This window comes from Petromyzon marinus, chromosome 70, assembly GCF_048934315.1.
Source record: "Petromyzon marinus isolate PM22_M1 ecotype Great Lakes invasive population chromosome 70, UKy_Petmar_22M1.pri1.0, whole genome shotgun sequence".
NCBI classification, from domain to species: Eukaryota; Metazoa; Chordata; class Hyperoartia; order Petromyzontiformes; family Petromyzontidae; genus Petromyzon; species Petromyzon marinus.
The window spans coordinates 3,987,473-4,009,206 of NC_133736.1; the positions used below are offsets into that span (position 1 = coordinate 3,987,473).

Consider the following 21,734-nt stretch of genomic DNA (forward strand, 5'->3'; position numbering starts at 1 on the left):
GTCTGTACTGAGACACTAAGAGAGAGTAGTAGTACACAGTGATAATTGTCTGTACTGAGACACTAAGAGAGTTGTAGTAGTAGTACACAGCGATCACTGTCTGTACTGAGACACTAAGAGAGTTGTAGTAGTACATAGTGATCACTGTCTGTACTGAGACACTAAGAGAGTTGTAGTAGTAGTACACAGCGATCACTGTCTGTACTGAGACACTAAGAGAGTTGTAGTAGTACATAGTGATCACTGTCTGTACTGAGACACTAAGAGAGTTGTAGTAGTACACAGTGATCACTGTCTGTACTGAGACACTAAGAGAGTTGTAGTAGTACACAGTGATCATTGTCTGTACTGAGACACTAAGAGAGTTGTTGTAGTACACAGTGATCACTGTCTGTACTGAGACACTAAGAGAGAGTAGTAGTACATAGTGATCATTGTCTGTACTGAGACACTAAGAGAGAGTTGTTGTAGTACACAGTGATCACAGTGATCATTGTCTGTACTGAGACACTAAGAGAGAGTTGTTGTAGTACACAGTGATCATTGTCTGTACTGAGACACTAAGAGAGTTGTAGTAGTACACAGTGATCACTGTCTGTACTGAGACACTAAGAGAGAGTAGTACATAGTGATCATTGTCTGTACTGAGACACTAAGAGAGAGAGTTGTAGTAGTACCCAGTGATCATTGTCTGTACTGAGACACTAAGAGAGAGTTGTAGTAGTACACAGTGATCATTGTCTGTACTGAGACACTAAGAGAGAGTTGTAGTAGTACACAGTGATCACTGTCTGTACTGAGACACTGAGAGAGTAGTAGTACAGTGATCATTGTACTGAGACACAAAGAGAGAGTAGTAGTAGTACACAGTGATCATTGTCTGTACTGAGACACTAAGAGAGAGTTGTAGTAGTGGTACACAGTGATCACTGTCTGTACTGAGACACTAAGAGAGAGTTGTAGTAGTACACAGTGATCACTGTCTGTACTGAGACACTAAGAGAGAGTAGTACATAGTGATCATTGTCTGTACTGAGACACTAAGAGAGAGAGTTGTAGTAGTACCCAGTGATCATTGTCTGTACTGAGACACTAAGAGAGAGTTGTAGTAGTACACAGTGATCATTGTCTGTACTGAGACACTAAGAGAGAGTTGTAGTAGTACACAGTGATCACTGTCTGTACTGAGACACTGAGAGAGTAGTAGTACAGTGATCATTGTACTGAGACACAAAGAGAGAGTAGTAGTAGTACACAGTGATCATTGTCTGTACTGAGACACTAAGAGAGAGTTGTAGTAGTACACAGTGATCACTGTACTGAGACACTAAGAGAGAGTAGTTGTAGTAGTACACAGTGATCACTGTCTGTACTGAGACACTAAGAGAGAGTAGTAGTACACAGTGATCACTGTCTGTACTGAGACACTAAGAGAGAGTAGTAGTACAGTGATCATTGTACTGAGACACAAAGAGAGAGTAGTAGTAGTACACAGTGATCATTGTACTGAGACACTAAGAGAGAGTAGTAGTACACAGTAATCATTGTACTGAGACACTAAGAGAGAGAGGTACAATACAGTGGCTAGGAGACGTCATCTCCCTCGCCTGGTGTACAGGTCTGTGGCGTTCGGTCCCGACCCCGTGAACGGACGAACGTGAGCGACCGAGCGGGTGCACGGAGGCCAGGTTTGGCAGTGGAAAAACAAACCACCCTGTGCCGTGCCGCCTCGCGTGTGCCAGTGGGAAAGCGAGGAGTTTGTCGCTGAAGGCAACGGTGATCGCGATGACATCATCCCAACGCTTCATCTTAACCGCCCCCCCTCCCCGTGTAGGCAGTGGTGATCGCGATGACATCATCCTTGCGCTTCATCTTAAATCCCCCCCCCCCCCCGTGAAGGCAGCGGTGATCGCGATGACATCATCCGTGCGCTTCATCTTAACCGCCCCACCCCCTGTGAAGGCATCTGTGATCGCGATGACATCATCTGATCGCAATGACATCACTCGCGCACTTCATCTTAACCGCCCCACCCCCCGTGGAGGCATCTGTGATCGCGATGACATCATCTGATCGCAGTGACATCACTCACGCACTTCATCTTAACCGCCCCACCCCCTGTGAAGGCATCTGTGATCGCGATGACATCATCTGATCGCAATGACATCACTCGTGCACTTCATCTTAACCGTCTAACCGTCATCCCCCCCCCCCCCAAAGGTAGCAGAGATCGATGACATCATCCCCACGCTTCATCTTAAAAGCTCCCCCCCCCCCCCCCCCACCTGAAGGCAGCGGTGATCGCGATGACATCATCTGATCGCAATGACATCACTCGCGCACTTCATTTTAACCGCACCCCCCGTGCGAAGGCAGCGGCTATCACGATGACATCTGATCGCGATGACGTCACTTGCGCACTTCATCTTAACCCCGCCCCCAACCCGTGAAGGCAGCGGCCATCGCGATGACATCATCTGATCGCGATGACATCACTCGCGCACTTCATTTTAACCGCACCCCCCGTGCGAAGGCAGCGGCTATCGCGATGACATCATCTGATCGTGATGACGTCACTCGTGCACTTCATCCTAACCCCGCCCCCACCCCGTTAAGGCAGCGGCCATCGCGATGACATCATCTGATCGTGATGACATCACTCGCGCACTTCACCTTAACCGCACCCCCCGTGCGAAGGCAGCGGCCATCGCGATGACGTCATCTGATCGTGATGACGTCACTCGCGCACTTCATCTTAACCGCACCCCCCTGCGAAGGCAGCGGCCATCGCGATGACATCATCCGTGCACTTCATCTTAACCCCGCCCCCACCCCGTGAAGGCAGCGGCCATCGCGATGACATCATCTAATCACGTCACTCGTGCACTTCACCTTAACCCACCCCCCCCCCCCGTGAAGGCAGCGGCCATCGCAATGACATCATCTGATCGCGATGACGTCACTCGTGCACTTCACCTTAACCCCCACCCCGTGAAGGCAGCGGCCATCGCGATGACATCATCTGATCGCGATGACATCACTCGCGCACTTCATCTTAACCGCACCCCCTGTGCGAAGGCAGCGGCTATCGCGATGACATCTGATCGTGATGACGTCACTCGTGCACTTCACCTTATCCCCGCCCCCACCCTGCGAAGGCAGCGGCCATCGCGATGACATCATCTAATCACAATGTCACTCGTGCACTTCACCTTAACCCCCACCCCGTGAAGGCAGCGGCCATCACGATGACATCATCTGATCACAATGTCACTCGTGCACTTCACCTTAACCCCCACCCCGTGAAGGCAGCGGCCATCGCGATGACATCATCTGATCGCGATGACGTCACTCGTGCCCTTCACCTTAACCGCCAACAAAGACCGTCGGATTGGACACGCAGAGCAAGGCACCTCCGCTAACGTAAACACGGCGCGTCGTTCTGACACTTTAAAATCGTCATTATCATCATTACTACTTTTTATCAAAGAGTTTAAGGCGGGTTTTTTTTTCTCACTCACGTTCCTAACATGAATTCCTTCATTTGTGTGTGTGTGTATAATAACAAGCCGCAAGAACGACTGACTGACTGACGACGAAGAGGGTTTTTGTAATAAGATCGCTGCTTCTGCATAGAGCGGTAAAACTGGCCCATCGTTGGGAGTGGCATTGACGGTTTAATGAGGCCTAAATAGGCAGGCAGGCAGGCGTAGTCGCTAGTTAACAACAACCAGCCACGGGGCTTCACGTTGACTCACCTCACCCCCTCCACTTCCACCCACCCTGCCGCCTACTTACCCCCCACTTCCACCCCCCCCCCCACACTCACACCACTCCCCCCCACTACTTCCCCCCTCCACTTCCACCACCCCCCCACACACTCCCCCATCCACTTCCACCCCCCTCCACCACTCCCACCTACCCCAACCCTCTGTAAATTAGCACCGAATTTCGATACGCGGCTGTGTTCGACAACAACAGCAGCAGCAGCAACGGGATGACGGCCGCCAAGGTTAAGAGATCAGAGATCCCACTGGACACCGTACGTGGTTTAAAAAAAAAACACAACATTAAAGAGCTTCACAGCTCATCAGATTCCTTCCTCCAGAGCCCAAATAACAGAGATTCTGAGATCCCTTTGGGGTTTCAGAATCGCGCCGAAACAACGTGATCACTGATTAGTCTGGGTAACCGACGATGCTGACGACGATGACGATGGTGGTGGTGATGATGACGATTACGATGACGTTCGTACCGGACCGACGCACGTAGTACCGGACAGTAACCGTACAGTACCCCCCCCCCCCCCCCCTAGACAGATGTCTCTGTGTTTGTGTACAGTTTCATACAGTACCCCCCCCCCCTAGACAGATGTCTCTGTGTGTGTGTTTGTGTACAGTTTCGATTTCGCAGCAACAGAATTATTTGCGCCGGATTTGACTCTCCGACTCCTCGACGCTCCGACTCCTCGACTCTCCGACTCCTCGACGCTCCGACTCCTCGACGCTTCGACTCCTCGACGCTTCGAATCCTCGACTCCTCGACGCTTCGACTCCTCGACGCTTCGACTCCTCGACGCTTCGACTCTCCGACTCCACGACGCTCCGACTCCTCGACACTTCGACTCCTCGACGCCTCGACTCCTCGACGCTTCGACTCCTCGACGCTTCGACTCCTCGACACTTCGACGCTCCGACTCCTCGACTCCTCGACGCTCCGACTCCTCGACGCTTCGACTCCTCGACGCTTCGACTCCTCGACGCTCCGACTCCTCGACGCTTCGACTCCTCGACGCTTCGACTCCTCGACGCTTCGACTCCTCGACGCTCCGACGCTTCGACTCCTCGACGCTTCGACTCTCCAACTCCTCGACTCTCCAACTCCTCGACATTTCGACTCCTCGACTCCTCGATGCTCCGACGCTTCGACTCCTCGACTCGTCGACACTTCGACGCTTCGACTCCTCGACGCTTCGACGCTTCGACTCTCCAACTCCTCGACACTTCGACTCCTCGACGCTTCGACTCTCCAACTCCTCGACGCTTCGACTCTCCAACTCCTCGACACTTCGACTCCTCGACGCTTCGACTCTCCAACTCCTCGACGCTTCGACTCTCCAACTCCTCGACACTCCGACTCCTCGACGCTTCCACGCTCCGACTCCTCGACGCTCCGACTCCTCGACGCGTCGATGGTCCGACGCTCCGACTCCTCGACTCTCCGACTCCTCGACTCTCCGACGCTCCGACTCCTCGACGCTTCGACGCTTCCACGCTCCGACTCCTCGACGCGTCGACTCCTCGACGCTTCGACGGTCCGACGCTTCGACTCCTCGACGCGTCGACTCCTCGACGCTTCGGAGCGAGCGACGCTTCGACGCCTCGCTCTGGGGGCTAACGTGCGATCAGTCGCGACGCCGGCGGTGATCACACAAGCGGAGAGCCGAGGGCCAAGGCCGCCCGGGTGTGTGTGGTAGTGGTGGTTGTTGTTGTTGTCGGGGGGGTGGGTGTGTGTGTCGTCGTCGTGGTGGTGGTCGTGGTGGTGGTGGTGGCGGTGGTGGCACAGGGCGGCGTGGTAATAATAACCATGTTGTACCGTGTGCGCGGTGTGACCGTTACAAAAATAGATTTCGTATTACACTTAAACAAAAATATTTTCGTCGTAACAAACCCAGGCAAAGACCCCGGACGGAGGGGGGCTTGTTCTGTTGGCGGTTGGATGGCGCAAATACACGAACGTCGGCGTCGTTAAAAACCCGCCACCCGCAACAGCCGCGCGGGGCCACACCGCCGATTTGGGGCAAGGCTTCGTCACGTAAACAAGACCGCGACTATAAAGAAAACATAATCTTAGTTTTTTCGGTAAAGTCACGTTGAAGAGAAACAACAAAATAATAAAATATATATAAAACAATAAAAATAATTCTCACGACGTTTCGACCATAACTCAAACGGTCATCTTCAGGTGTGTTGGTTTGCATAAATTTATTTTTAAATGGCGCATTTATTTATTTATAAAAAAATAAATGCACCGTTTAAAAAAAAAATGCACCGTTTAAAAATAAATTTATGCAAACCAACACACCTGAAGATGACCGTTTGAGTTATGGTCGAAACGTCGTGAGAATTTTTTTATTGTTTTATATATTTTATTATTTTGTTGTTTCTCTTCAACGTGACTTTACCGAAAAAACTAAGAATATGAATTACTGCAGTCACGAAAGCTTTAAATCAAAAATAAAGAAAACGTTAAAAGCAAGTCGGCTTCATCGTTAGGCCTCCCTTTTGCCAGTACCAAAATGTGATAACAGTAGGGGGGTTTTTTTTCTCTCCGGCAACAAAAACTGAAACCTCTTTACGAGGATTCGCGTTTACCGCCTTGACCACGATAGCTGCGGATTAAAATGCGAACGAAAAACAACACACGCGCTGCGATGATATATGATGCACTGCCCTCGCACCCGATTGGTCCACAAGCAAGGGACCGGCTTTCTTGTTTTTTTGGGGGGGGGGGTCGAGGCTCGAAAGAAAGCCGCCACCGTTGGTGTGCACCAATCAGTTTCGAGGGCAATGCCACATATATTATCACAGCGTGTGTGTGCGTGTGTGTGCGCGTGTTGTTTTTCGTTTGCATTTTGACCGCGGGTATTGTGGGCGAGTGCAGTAAAACGCGAATCCTCGTAGAAAGGTTTCAGTTTTGTTGCAAGAAAAAAAAACAGGGGAAAAACCCCTGCTGTTATTATTAGCAAGCCGTCGGTTAAAGTTTTTGGAGAGAGAGCGCGCACGCCCTAACCGTGACTCTTTTGTGCTCCGTACCGTGTTCTCAGTTTTAACTTTAAAAAAACAAACAAACACTATTTTGTCAACAAAGTTCGTTTGAGAGTAACGCGCGCGAGGGAAAATAAAACGGTAACCGTAAACCGATCGGCGACCGCCGGTACCCGATTTTCACCGTTCCCGACGAGTTTCCAGGGTGGGTGGTGTGCGTGGTGTGGCGCGTGTATGTTGCGTGGTGTGGCGCGTGTATGTGCGTGGTGTGGCGCGTGTATGTGCGTGGTGTGGGGCGTGTATGTGGGTGTTGTGGCGCGTGTATGTGCGTGGTGTGGCGCGTGCATGTGCGTGTTGTGGCGTGTGTATGTTGGTGGTGAAGTTTTTAAAAAATTTTAGTTTCCTTCGTTGACAATGGCACTGTGTGTCACAGAGAGACAGCTGCCGCTGGGGGTGCCCCTAGGCTAGACCGCAGCAGCAGCAGCAGCAGCAGCCAACGTCACCCCTCTACTGCGATGACGACGGCAAACAGTGGGGGGAGGAGGTGGAGGAGGAGCGGGAGGAGGAGGTGGTAGAGGATGAACAGGTGGAGGTGGTGGAGGAGGGGGAGGAAGGACGTTACGATTGGCCAAAACATTCAGCCAATCTGTGAGCAGCAGCATCGCCTGGTACGCAGGAGGTCGTGGGTTCGATCCCGGCTCTGACGCCTGCTGTATATTTGGAGTTTGCGCGTCTCTCATCATCATCATCACGGTGGCTAGGAGATGTTGACTACCTCGCCTGGTATATAGCAGATCGTGGGTTCGATCCCGGCTCTGACGCCTGCTGTATATTTGGAGTCTGCGTGTCTCTCTCATCATCATCATCATCACGGTGGCTAGGAGATGTTGACTACCTCGCCTGGTATATAGCAGATCGTGGGTTCGATCCCGGCTCTGACGCCTGCTGTATATTTGGAGTCTGCGTGTCTCTCTCTCATCATCATCATCATCACGGTGGCTAGGAGATGTTGACTACCTCGCCTGGTATACAGCAGATCGTGGGTTCGATCCTGGCTCTGACCCTGACGTTTGCTGTGTATTTGGAGTTTGTGTATCTCTCTGTCTCTCTCTCATTATCATCACGGTGGCCAGGAGGTGTTAACGACCTCGCTTGGTACACAGGAGGTCGTGGGTTCGATCCCGGACCCTCACCCATGCCTGCTGCTGTTTATTTGGCGTTTGTGTCTCTCTCTCTCTCTCCCCGGTTTCCCCCCTCCTCCACCGCCTCCACATTCAGAATCGACGTCACCACGCGTTTGAGAGTTCTTTGGCTGCTGCTGTAAATTCCCACCAGACGATGATGATGACGACGATGACGACGATGATGACGATGATGACGATGACGACGACGATGATGACGATAACGATGATAACGATCATAACGACGACGATGATGACGACGATAACGACGACGATGATGATAACGACGATGATAACGACGATAACGACGACAATGATGACGACGACGATGATAACAACGATGACAAAGATGATGATTAACGACGATGATGACGACGACGACGATAACGACGATGACGATGATGACAACGATGATGACGACGATAACGATGATGATGATTAACGACGATGATGACGACGATAACGATGATTAACGACGACGAGCCGCCGCTCAGCGTGGGGGGCCCGCCGCCTTACACCTGCGTGGAATAAAACGTAACCTTTTTTTTTCACATCTCGTTTTACTTTATAAAACCTTCCCATGTGAATTCAGCTCCCTCGGTTCGCTAAAAACTACCAATCCGGTAGGGTGAGGGTGGGGTGTGGGGGGTGGAGTCGCAAAACCCCGCCAGGAAACGCGCGGCCGCCAAGGTCGGCTACGTACGGTGCGAAAGAAGTTCAACGTACAATAAGAGACGTCCATCCCTGCCCGGGTTGTGGAGGGGGGTTGGGGGGACAGGGAGTGGGTTCACTTCACTCCGGGAGGTTTCACTTCACGCCGAGTCTGCCCGCCGACTGAGAAATGGCTCGCCGCGCGGTACCGGGAGTAAAAATAAAAAAGTAAAATAAAATAAAACGCAGCAACGTCCACCGATCCCCGCCTGCCTGCTTGTTCGCTCGCTCGCCCGCCCGCCCGCCCGATAAAGCGATCGCTCGATCGATCGAGCGATCGACTCGATCGTATGATCGATCGCTCGCTCACTCACTCACTCGCTCGCTCACTCACTCACTCGATCGATCAATCGCTTGCTCGCTCATTCACTCGATCGATCGGTCAATCGCTCGCTCACTCACTCGGTCAATCGCTCGTAAATCCATTTAGACCGGTCACTCACTCACTCGACTGACCAATCACTCACTCACTCGACTGACCAATCACTCACTCACTCGCTCACTCACTCGACTGACCAATCACTCACTCACTCGACTGACCAATCACTCACTCACTCGACTGACCAATCAATCACTCACTCGACTGACCAATCACTCACTCACTCGCTCACCCGCTCACTCACTCGACTGACCAATCACTCACTCACTCGACTGACCAATCACTCACTCACTCGACTGACCAATCACTCACTCACTCGCTCACTCACTCGACTGACCAATCACTCACTCACTCGACTGACCAATCAATCACTCACTCGACTGACCAATCACTCACTCACTCGCTCACTCGCTCACTCACTCGACTGACCAATCACTCACTCACTCGACTGACCAATCACTCACTCACTCGACTGACCAATCACTCACTCACCCGCTCACTCACTCACTCAACTGGCCAATCACTCACTCACTCACTCGCTCACTCACTCGACTGACCAATCACTCACTCACTCGACTGACCAATCACTCACTCGCTCACCCGCTCACTCACTCAGTCTACTGACCAATCACTCACTCACTCACTCGCTCACTCACTCAGTCTACTGACCAATCACTCACTCACTCGAGCAACCGGTCGCTCGCTCGCCCGCAGCCAATCGGACCGCCCGCCCCACACGCCGCCGTCCGCCGACACCGCGGCGGGCAGGCTAGGGCCCGGTCGGCCGCGGCGGCAGAGGGACGGCGTTTCGGCGACGCCGGTGACGCCGGTGACGCCGAAGACGGCGGCTCGGCCTCCTCCTCCTCCTCCTCCGTCTCTCCGCCGGCGCCTCTCACCGCTAGAACTCCCCGGCGACCGCGGCGGCGACCACGGCGGCGACCACGGCGGCGGCGGCGAGCGACGCCGCGGCCGTCGCGACGCCGGCGCCGCCCACGGCGCCGGCGTCGCCGCCGCCGCGGGCGCGGCCGCGGTCGGGTTGCCGAGTGGCGGCGGCGGCGGCGGCGGCGGCCGTGGGGTCCTCCGAGTCTCCGCTCCCGGAGCCGCTGCCGTCCCCCTCTGTGTTTGGAGAGGGCGGGGCGGGGCGGGGAGAGGCGGGGCGGTCAACGGGGTCATGGGGGGGTCAACGGGGTCATGGGGGGGGTCAACGGGGTCATGGGGGGGTCAACGGGGTCACGGGGGGGTCAAGCCTCTCACCGTCGTCGCCGCCCTCATCGTCGTAGCCGGGCAGCTGGACGTCGTTGCCGGCGTGGGCCTGACGCAGGCGCCTGGTGGCCAGGCGCAGCGCCATGATCTGCTGGCGCACCACGGGGTCCGGGCGCGTCACGTCCACCGCCACCTCGGGGTTGTCGCGCTGGCGGGCCAACCCGTCGCCCACCAGCTCGTGCGCGTACCTGGTGGGTGGGTGGGTGGGGTGGTGGGTGGGTGGTGTGGGTGGGTGGTGGTGGGTGGGTGGTGGTCCCCACGCCAAGGATGAGAGGGTCAGCGTCGAGGTTTACGGTGACGGTGACGACGCTGACGGAGGCAAACCGCCACCCATCGGACGCGCGATGGAAGGGCGACAAACTGAAGACAAATACAGCAGGGGTCGGGGGATCGAACCCACGACCCTCCTGCGTGCCTGGCGAGGTGGTCAACATCTCGCCAAACACAACAGGCATTGTCAGGGTATGGGATCGAACCCACAACCTCCTGCGTACCTGGCGAGGTAGTCAACATCTCGCCAAATACAGCAGGCGTTGTCAGGGTACGGGATCGAACCCACGACCTCCTGCGTACCTGGCGAGGTAGTCAACATCTCGCCAAACACAACAGGCGTTGTCAGGGTACGGGATCGAACCCACGACCTCCTGCGTGCCTGGCGAGGTAGTCAACACCTCACCAAACACAACAGGCGTTGTCAGGGTATGGGATCGAACCCACGACCTCCTGCGTGCCAGGCGAGGTAGTCAACATCTCACCAAACACAACAGGCGTTGTCAGGGTACGGGATCGAACCCACGACTCCTCCTGCGTACCAGGCGAGGTAGTCAACACCTCGCCAAACACAACAGGCGTTGTCAGGGTACGGGATCGAACCCACGACTCCTCCTGCGTACCAGGCGAGGTAGTCAACATCTCCTACCCCCCGCCCCGTCTCACCTCCCCATGCTCTGCCCGTTCCAGCATCCGTCATCAGAGCCCATGGGAGCCGCAGCGACCTTGTCGCTGTTGCACACCGAGTAGGGCAGCGTGAGCCAGAAGGAGCGAGCCGCCTTCAGCTTCGCCTTCACGTCCGTCACCTGCGGTAAAAAGCAGCGGAGGCTCCTATTATCCGCCGGTCGTCCTCATATCCGCCGAACCTCCTGCACCCGCCACGGCCGTCAGACCTTGAGTGAGCGGGCGAGCGGGCGGGTGAGCGAGTCACCCCGTGAGCGAGCGGGTGAGCGAGTGGGTGAGCGAGTCACCCCGTGAGTGTGTAGGTGAGCGAGTGGGTGAGCGAGTCACCCCGTGAGTGGGTGAGTGAGCGGGTGAGCGAGCGGGTGAGCGAGTCACCCCGTGAGTGGGCGGGTGAGCGAGTCACCCCGTGAGTGAGCGGGTGAGCGGGCGGGTGAGCGAGTCACCCCGTGAGTGAGCGGGTGTGCGAGTCACCCCGTGAGTGAGCGGGTGAGCGGGCGGGTGAGCGAGTCACCCCGTGAGTGAGCGGGTGCGCGAGTCACCCCGTGAGTGAGCGGGTGAGCGAGCAGGTGAGCGAGTCACCCCGTGAGTGAGCGGGTGAGCAGGCGGGTGAGCGAGTCACCCCGTGAGCGAGCGGGTGAGCGAGTCACCCTGTGAGTGAGCGGGTGAGCGAGCGGGTGAGCGAGTCACTCCGTGAGTGAACGGGTGAGCGAGCGGGTGAGCGAGTCACCCCGTGAGTGAGCGGGTGAGCGAGCGGGTGAGCGAGTCACCCCGTGAGTGAGCGGGTGAGCGATTCACCACGTGAGTGTGTGGGTGAGCGAGCGGGTGAGCAAGTCACCCCGTGAGTGGGCGGGTGAGCGAGTCACCCCGTGAGTGAGCGGGTGAGCGAGTCACCCCGTGAGTGAGCGGGTGAGCGAGCGGGTGAGCGAGTCACCCCGTGAGTGAGCGGGTGAGCGGGCGGGTGAGCGAGTCACCCCGTGAGTGAGCGGGTGAGCGATTCACCACGTGAGTGTGTGGGTGAGCGAGCGGGTGAGCGAGTCACCCCGTGAGTGAGCGAGTCACCCCGTGAGTGTGTGGGTGAGCGAGCGGGTGAGCGAGTCACCCCGTGAGTGAGCGGGTGAGCGGGCGGGTGAGCGAGTCACCCCGTGAGTGAGCGGGTGAGCGATTCACCCCGTGAGTGTGTGGGTGAGCGAGCGGGTGAGCGAGTCACCCCTTGAGTGTGTGGGTGAGCGAGCGGGTGAGCGAGTCACCCCGTGAGTGAGCGGGTGAGTGGGCGAGTCACCCCGTGAGTGTGTGGGTGAGCGAGCGGGTGAGCGAGTCACCCCGTGAGTGAGCGGGTGAGTGGGCGGGTGAGCGAGTCACCCTGTGAGTGGATGGTTGAGCGGATGGTTGAGCGGGCGGATGAACGAGTCACCCCGTGAGTCACCCCATGAGTGAGGTGGTGAGCGAGCGGGTGACTGGGTGAGTGGGTGAGTGAGCGTGTGGGTGAGCGGGTGGGTGAGCGAGCGGGTGACTGGGTGAGCGGGTGAGTGAGCGGTTGGGTGAGCGGGTGGGTGAGCGAGCAGGTGACTGGGTGAGCGGGTGGGTGAGCGGGTGGGTGAGCGGGTGACTGGGTGAGCGGGTGGGTGAGTGAGCGGGTGACTGGGTGAGTGGGTGAGTGAGCGTGTGGGTGAGCGGGTGGTTGAGCGAGCGGGTGACTGGGTGAGCGGGTGAGTGAGCGGTTGGGTGAGCGGGTGGGTGAGCGAGCGGGTGACTGGGTGAGCGGGTGGGTGAGTGAGCGGGTGACTGGGTGAGCGGGTTGGTGAGCGGGTGGGTGAGCGAGCGGGTGACTGGGTGAGCGGGTGGGCGAGCAGGTGGGTGAGCGAGCGGGTGACTGGGTGAGCGGGTGGGTGAGCGGGTGAGCGAGCGGGTGACTGGGTGAGCGGGTGGGCGACTGGGTGAGCGGGTGGGTGAGCGGGTGGGTGAGCGGGTGGGTGATTGAGCGGGTGACTGGGTGAGCGGGTGGGTGAGCGGGTGAGCGAGCAGGTGACTGGGTGAGCAGGTGGGTGAGCGGGTGGGTGAGCGAGCGGGTGAGCGGGTTGGTGAGCGGGTGGGTGAGCGAGCGGGTGACTGGGCGAGTAGGTGGGTGAGTGAGCGGGTGACTGGGCGAGCGGGTGGGTGAGCGAGCGGGTGACTGGGTGAGCGGGTGGGTGAGCGGGTGGGTGAGTGAGCGGGTGACTGGGTGAGCGGGTTGGTGAGCGGGTGGGTGAGCGAGCGGGTGACTGGGTGAGCGGGTGGGCGAGCGGGTGGAAGAGCGGGTGGGCGAGCAGGTGGGTGGGCGAGCAGGTGGGTGAGCGAGCGGGTGACTGGGTGAGCGGGTGGGTGAGCGAGCGGGTGACTGGGTGAGCGGGTGAGCGAGCGGGTGGGTGGGTGAGCGAGCGGGTGAGCGGGTTGGTGAGCGGGTGGGTGACTGGGTGAGCGGGTGGGTGACTGGGTGAGCGGGTGAGCGAGCGGGTGAGCGGGTTGGTGAGCGGGTGGGTGACTGGGTGAGCGGGTGGGTGAGCGGGTGGGTGGGTGAGCGAGCAGGTGACTGGGTGAGCGGGTGGGTGAGCGGGTGGGTGGGTGAGCGAGCGGGTGAGCGGGTTGGTGAGCGGGTGGGTGACTGGGTGAGCGGGTGGGTGACTGGGTGAGCGGGTGGGTGAGCGGGTGGGTGGGTGAGCGAGCGGGTGAGCGGGTTGGTGAGCGGGTGGGTGACTGGGTGAGCGGGTGGGTGACTGGGTGAGCGGGTGGGTGAGCGGGTGGGTGGGTGAGCGAGCGGGTGAGCGGGTTGGTGAGCGGGTGGGTGACTGGGTGAGCGGGTGGGTGAGCGGGTGGGTGGGTGAGCGAGCGGGTTGGTGAGCGGGTGGGTGACTGGGTGAGCGGGTGAGCGAGCGGGTGACTGGGTGAGCGAGCGGGTGAGCGGGTTGGTGAGCGGGTGGGTGACTGGGTGAGCGGGTGAGCGAGCGGGTGACTGGGTGAGCGAGCGGGTGAGCGGGTTGGTGAGCGGGTGGGTGACTGGGTGAGCGGGTGGGTGACTGGGTGAGCGGGTGGGTGAGCGGGTTGGTGAGCGGGTGGGTGACTGGGTGAGCGGGTGGGTGGGTGGGTGGGTGAGCGGGTGGGTGACTGGGTGAGCGGGTGGGTGAGCGAGCGGGTGACTGGGTGAGCGGGTGACTGGGTGAGCGGGTGGGTGGGTGAGCGAGCGGGTGAGCGGGTTGGTGAGCGGGTGGGTGACTGGGTGAGCGGGTGGGTGGGTGGGTGGGTGAGCGGGTGGGTGGGTGGGTGAGTGAGCGAGCGGGTGGGTGAGCGAGCGGGTGACTGGGTGAGCGGGTGGGTGACTGGGTGAGCGGGTGGGTGACTGGGTGAGTGGGTGGGTGACTGGGTGAGCGAGTGGGTGACTGGGTGAGCGGGTGGGTGACTGGGTGAGCGGGTGGGTGACTGGGTGAGCGAGTGGGTGACTGGGTGAGCGGGTGCGTGACTGGGTGAGCGGGTGGGTGACTGGGTGAGTGGGTGGGTGACTGGGTGAGCGGGTGGGTGACTGGGTGAGCGAGCGGGTGACTGGGTGAGCGGGTGGGTGAGCGACTCACCAGGCGGTCCAGGCTCGTCCCTGCGGCCGTGGTGGGTCGCTCCTCAGGCTGCACGGAGCGGAAGTGCTGGTTGAGAGCGTCGAGGGCGGAGCGCTGGGAGCGCCCGGGGGGCGACGAACGGAGTCGCCCACAGCCCGCAAACACCTACAGCATACACACAGCATACACACACACAGCATGGTACACACATAGCATGGTACACACATAGCACACACACAGCATGGTATACACACAGCATGGTATACACACACACACACAGCATATACACACACAGCATGGTATACACATAGCATACACACAGCATGGTATACACATAGCACACACACAGCATGGTACACACACAGCATACACACACACAGCTTGGTATACACACACAGCATGGTATACACACATAGCATACACACACACAGCTTGGTATACACACAGCATGGTACACACACACAGCTTGGTATATACACGCACGGCATGGTATACACACACAGCATGGTATACACACAGCATGGTATACACACACGTATAGCATGCAAACACCTACAGCATACACACACAGCATGACATACACACACGTATAGCATACACACCTACAGCATATACACAACTACAGAATACACACAGCATAGTATACACACACACGTATAGCATAGCATCACATGTATAGCATACACACAGCATAGAATACACACGCATAGCATACACACGCATAGCAGACACTCACACACATCATACATACACACACATCACACACAGCATAGCATACACACAGCAACAACAACAACCGCCATTCGCCACTAAGTGGCGGTGACGTCACCACGACGCTTGTGCTAGGCTATGTGCACCCTGAGGCCACGTGAAGTGTCGAACGCCCGCTGGCAGGAGGTCACGGGGCAGACCCAGCAGGTGCCACGGGTCGACTGACTGAGATGACTGGCTGATGCACCACCTGTGCCCCCTACTGTGCCAACCTGCTGTGCTTTAGCCACCCGGCGCTCCGCTCGTTGTTGTGAGCGTCGCTCCTCCGCCCTCCGTTGTTGTTGGAGGGCGACTACCTCCAACTGCCCAGTAGCGTCCTTCACGAGCCTCCTCCACAGAGGCCGATCTTGACACCGCTGGTACCGGTCATCGGCAAGTCCACTCAGCTCCACGTCCTCCTGTACCACATCACTCCATCTCTTCTCTAGCCCGTGCCGCGCCTGCTTAGCCCCCTCAATCCGGCCGAACAAAAGCTGCTTCGGCATGCGGTGGCTGGGCATGCGGGCTACATGACCCAGCTATCGCAGCCTTCCCCGCCGTAGGAGCTCACCGATGGGACCTTGCCCAGATCTTTCAAGGATTTGTGAGCTCCTCACGCAATCCAGTCTGGTTAAACCCAGGATGGATCGTAGGCAGGCCAGCCTAAATGTTTCTAACCGGCGAAGATGTTCCATTAGGGGGGTCCACGTTTCGCAAGCGTAGAGAAGGGAGGGAATGACCGTGGCCGAGAAGACCTGAAGCTTAGTGCGGAGCGACAGACCAGGTAGCTTCCACACAGCGTTACGCAACCAATGAAAAGATATTGCCGCTCGACTGATTCGGAGTGAGACCTCTGCTGTTAAACTGGAGCCGGTCATAAGCACACTGCCCAGGTATGGGAAACTCTCCACTCTCTCCACAACTGCCCCATCACCGATTGGGAGTTGTGGGGGTGGAGTGTCCGATGGTACAAAATACCCAGATAGGTGCTTAATTTTGGTGGGGCTGATGGTATGGCCCCACCTCTTAGTGGCACGCTCCAGTCTCAGCAGCAGCGTCTCCAACTCCTCCTCTGAATGAGCAGCTATTACCAAATCATCAGCATACATAACGTGGTTGAGCAGTAGGGAGCCATCCCTTGACCACACCCGGGCATCAATCAGCCTCCCATTATATCTGTACCATATGGAGATTCCCCCGGTACAGCTATTGAAGGCTTCACGAAGTATGTGGTCAAAATAGATGTTAAATAATGTGGGAGCCAGAGGACATCCCTGTCGCACCCCAAGGTGTACAGGGAATGGCTCTGACTCCCGGCCACGTAGTTTTACCCGGGCCCGCTCATCATCATGAAGGTCCTTAATAATCGTGAGCAGAGGGTCAGGTACTCCAAAAGCACGAAGAACAACCCAGAGCCCAGGCCTACTGATGGTATCATAGGCCTTGACCAGGTCAATAAAGCAGAGATGTAGGTCTTGCTGGAATTCCCTACACCTCTGCTGTAGCAGACGGACAGAAAATATAACATCTGTGCAGGACCGCCCTAGCTTAAAACCGCATTGGGGCTCCACAAGCCTCTTCTCAGCGTGCCTGGCAAGGCGATGTTGAATAATCCTTGCCAGGACCTTTCCCGGCACACTGAGGAGTGAGATGCCCCTGTAGTTGTTACAGTCTGTGCGGTCCTCCTTCTTAAAGAGGGGGACCACCAGGGCATCCTTCCAATCCTGCGGAACCCGTACAGTGGTGCAGACTGTTGTTATGATGTCATATAGGGCAGTCTGTGCACAAACGCCACCCTCCCTCAGCATTTCGCTTGGGAGATCATCTCTGCCCGCTGCCTTTGCTGGTCTCAGACTCCGGATCGCCTTTAGTACTTCCCCAACAGATGGCACTTCAGCAAGCCACTCACAGGGGGTGACTTCTTCCAATATTTGAGGCACCGCAGCCTCAGCAGGGTCATCCCCACTTTGTGTCATGATGTTTTCCTGGCTGAGGGATTTTCCCTCCCCCAGGACCTCAGAAATGCTCAGCAAATCTGCAAACCTGTTCCTGGGGGTCGGAGATTGGATCACCGTTTTTTCCCCTGATGGTAATAGGTGTGGCGCTGCAGGTTACTTTTTGATGGAGTTAAATAAAAATTTGTGATCGCGGGCCACTGAGGCAGACTCCATCTCCTCAGCAACCCGCGACCACCACCCATCTTGACGGCTCTCCGAACCTCCGAGTGAAGGCTGCGGTAAGCCGCCTCCATTCTCTGACGTGGGATTCTGTAGCCGATGACAGTGGGCCTGTCGCTTTTTCTCAACCATCCTGAACACCTCTGTCAGCCAGGGTCTCTGGGGAGGTCTGGGCCACGTACCCAAAGCAGCCAATGCAGCTGCATGAGTAACATTCCTAAACCTCGCCCATTTACCCTCGACATCAGGAGGAGTGGGGGACGATGCCAACCCCAGCCGCAGGCGATGATGAAATTCTCGCTTGCAACTTTCATCACATAACTGAGACCAGGCCACTTTAGGTTGGAATGGGGTCCTGGGTGTACACCCACCACCGGAGCGGAAGAATGGCAGGCACATCTTACAGATGACAAGTCGATCGTCAGAGGGGAGATCAGCTCCACGGTAGGTCCTGGTGTCAAGGACATGGGCTCGCATCCGCTGGTCCGTCACTATGTAGTCCAGCAGATGTTTTTGCTTGGACCCGGCATGCATCCATGATGTTGTGTGGATGCGCCGATGCCGGAATAGCGTGTTGATAATTACAAGCCCATGGGCTGCACAAAAATCTAGCAGCTTCCTACCGTTGTTATTGAGCTGATCTGGCCCATGCCCTCCAATCACTCCAGACCAGGTGCCAGCATCCTGACCAACTCGGGCATTGAAGTCACCCAACAAGATGACTCTATCCAGAGGGGCCACTTTAGCCAACACCTGTGACAGGAGGTCATAGAAGGCATCTGACTCATCGGCTTTGCCTGCATCCTTCCACGGATGTTCGTCTTCGGTGGGGGCATAAGTAAACACGACTACCACTCCTCACCTCCGATTGATGGGAAGGCGAGCCCAAAGTAACCTGGGGCTTACAGCTTCCCACACCTCACCGCCATGCTCCCACGCCCCCTTCATTCTTTTGTTCAAAAGAAGCGCCACACCCTGTTGTTTGGCAGTCTGCTGCCCCGAGGAGAGGACTGTCCACCCCTCATGGTGGCAGGAGCCAGAACCGGTCCACCGGACCTCCTGAATGCCACAGAGATCCAGGCAGTACCGGTCCAGCTCCCAACAGAGGAGTGGCAGCCTCTCCTCCGCAGTGAGCATTCGAACATTCCACGTGGCCACAAGAAGTGGCTTTTCGTTGTTTCTGGCGGAGCCCCGAGGGTAGAGATTCAATCTCCTGGCTCCGCCAATTGGGGTTTGGCCAGGAGACGTCATAGACGCCTGTCTCCCCGGGGCCTCCGGCACAAGCTTATTAGTTAGATATTTTAGACGTGGTTTAGTGGTAAATTTTTGAAGGTGGAGGGGTTACCAGCCCCTTGCACCCGTCCAGAGCTCCCGTTTAGCCCCTGTGTTGGTCACAGACGCCATGAGGGGAGGAGCCAATCGGAATTGGCCCTCCGCCCACAGCACTGTCCACGACAGAGTTGCCCGTCTGGCATCGCGAGCACACACACACACAGCACACACAGACACAGAGCACACACACACACAGAGCACACACACACACAGAGCGCACACACACAGAGCACACACACACAGAGCACACACACACAGAGCACACACACACACAGAACACACACACACACAGAGCACACACACATACACACACACACACAGCACACACACACACAGAGCACACACACAGCACGCACACACACACACACAGAGCACACACACACACAGAGCACACACACAGCGCGCACACACACACACACAGAGCACACACACACACAGCACACACACACAGAGCACACACACACACAGCACACACACACAGAGCACACACACACAGAGCACACACACACAGCACACACACACACAGCACACACACAGAGCACACACACAGAGAGCACACACACACACACAGAGCACACACACACACACAGAGCACACACACAGCACACACACAGAGCACACACACAGAGCACACACACAGCACACACACACACAGAGAGCACACACACAGAGCACACACACACACAGCACACACACAGAGCACACACAGAGCGCACACACACACACACAGAGCACACACACAGCACACACACAGAGCACACACACACACACAGCGCACACACACACAGCACACACACACAGAGCACACACACACACAGCGCACACACACAGAGCACATACAGCACACACACACACAGCGCACACACACAGCACATACAGCACACACACAGACACACAGAGCACACACACACAGAGCGCAGACACACACAGAGCACACACACACACAGCACACACACAGCACACACACACAGAGCACACACACACACACAGCACACACACAGCACACACACACACACAGACCACACACACACACAGCACACACACACACAGAGCACACACACACACAGAGCACACACAGTGCACACACACACACAGCACACACACACACAGCACACACACAGAGCACACACAGCGCACACACACACAGAGCACACACACACACACAGCACACACACACAGCACACACACACACACAGCACACACACAGAGCACACACAGAGCGCACACACACACAGCGCACACACACACAGCGCACACACACACACAGAGCACACACACACAGCACACACACACACAGCACACACAGCACACACACACAGCACACACACAGCACACACACACACAGCACACACAGCACACACACACAGCACACACACACAGAGCCCCCCACCCCCGCTGGTCCCCGTGGGTCACCTGCTCGGAGATGGCGACGCTGTTCTCCTGCATGTTCATGATGGCGTCGGAGATCTTGACGTCCATGAGGTCCAGCACCGCCTCGATGTTGAAGGGCCCTTCGAGGCGCTCCGCCACCATCAGCATCGCGTCTGTGACGGAGGGTGATGAAGGGTGATGAAGGGTGAGGGAGGGTGAGCGAGTGAGGGCGAGGTTGAAAGAGAGAATGGCGAGGGCTGAGACGGTGAGAACCAAGTGATGCATGGAGTGTCCCACCCACCCCACCCACCCCACCCCACCCTACCCACCCACCCCACCCCACCCTACCCACCCACCCCACCCTACCCACCCACCCCACCCTACCCTACCCACCCTACCCACCCACCCCACCCTACCCACCCCACCCCACCCTACCCACCCACCCCACCCACCCCACCCACCCCACCCTACCCACCCACCCCACCCCACCCTACCCACCCCACCCCACCCTACCCACCCCACCCCACCCTACCCACCCACCCCACCCACCCCACCCTACCCACCCACCCCACCCCACCCTACCCACCCCACCCCACCCTACCCACCCCACCCCACCCTACCCACCCACCCCACCCTACCCACCCACCCCACCCACCCCACCCTACCCACCCACCCCACCCTACCCACCCACCCCACCCCACCCTACCCACCCCACCCCACCCTACCCACCCCACCCTACCCACCCACCCCACCCTACCCACCCACCCACCCCACCCTACCCACCCACCCCACCCACCCCACCCACCCCACCCACCCCACCCTACCCACCCTACCCACCCCACCCCACCCTACCCACCCACCCCACCCTACCCACCCACCCCACCCTACCTACCAACCCCACCCTACCCTCTACCCACCCCACCCCACCCTACCCACCCACCCCACCCTACCCACCCTACCCACCCACCCTACCCACCCTACCCACCCACCCTACCCACCCACCCCACCCACCCACCCCACCCTACCCTCTACCCACCCCACCCTACCCTCTACCCACCCCACCCTACCCTCTACCCACCCCACCCTACCCTCTACCCACCCCACCCTACCCTCTACCCACCCCACCCTACCCTCTACCCACCCCACCCTACCCTCTACCCACCCCACCCTACCCTCTACCCACCCCACCCTACCCTCTACCCACCCCACCCTACCCTCTACCCACCCCACCCTACCCTCTACCCACCCCACCCTACCCACCCACCCCACCC

The 21,734-nt window shown here is 57.6% G+C and overlaps 1 protein-coding gene and 1 long non-coding RNA gene across 3 annotated transcripts in view; one reads left to right on the top strand and one right to left on the bottom strand.

Annotated features, from left to right (window-relative positions):
• Positions 1-1,194: 1,194 nt before the first annotated feature.
• Positions 1,195-1,691, top strand: LOC142906760 (uncharacterized). The gene is made up of 2 exons (XR_012930483.1): positions 1,195-1,294; positions 1,571-1,691. It is a non-coding gene; the product is annotated as an uncharacterized LOC142906760 (long non-coding RNA).
• A 5,191-nt stretch (positions 1,692-6,882) lies between these two features.
• LOC116957124 (glypican-6-like) overlaps positions 6,883-21,734 on the bottom strand; it is a 96,505-nt gene continuing 81,653 nt past the window's right edge. Inside the window, exons 5-10 of one of the 2 annotated variants that reach the window (XR_012930484.1) lie at positions 20,506-20,636; positions 14,855-14,998; positions 11,238-11,377; positions 10,293-10,489; positions 9,183-10,154; positions 6,883-9,134 (exon numbers count right to left, since the gene is read on the bottom strand). Coding sequence is in view for 1 of the 2 variants with exons in the window: in XM_076055201.1 (XP_075911316.1) it covers positions 9,937-10,154; positions 10,293-10,489; positions 11,238-11,377; positions 14,855-14,998; positions 20,506-20,636 (830 nt within the window). In the remaining variant the exon portion in view is untranslated. Of the gene's footprint in view, positions 10,155-10,292; positions 10,490-11,237; positions 11,378-14,854; positions 14,999-20,505; positions 20,637-21,734 lie in introns of both variants that reach the window. The other variant, XM_076055201.1, reaches the window with a different exon arrangement.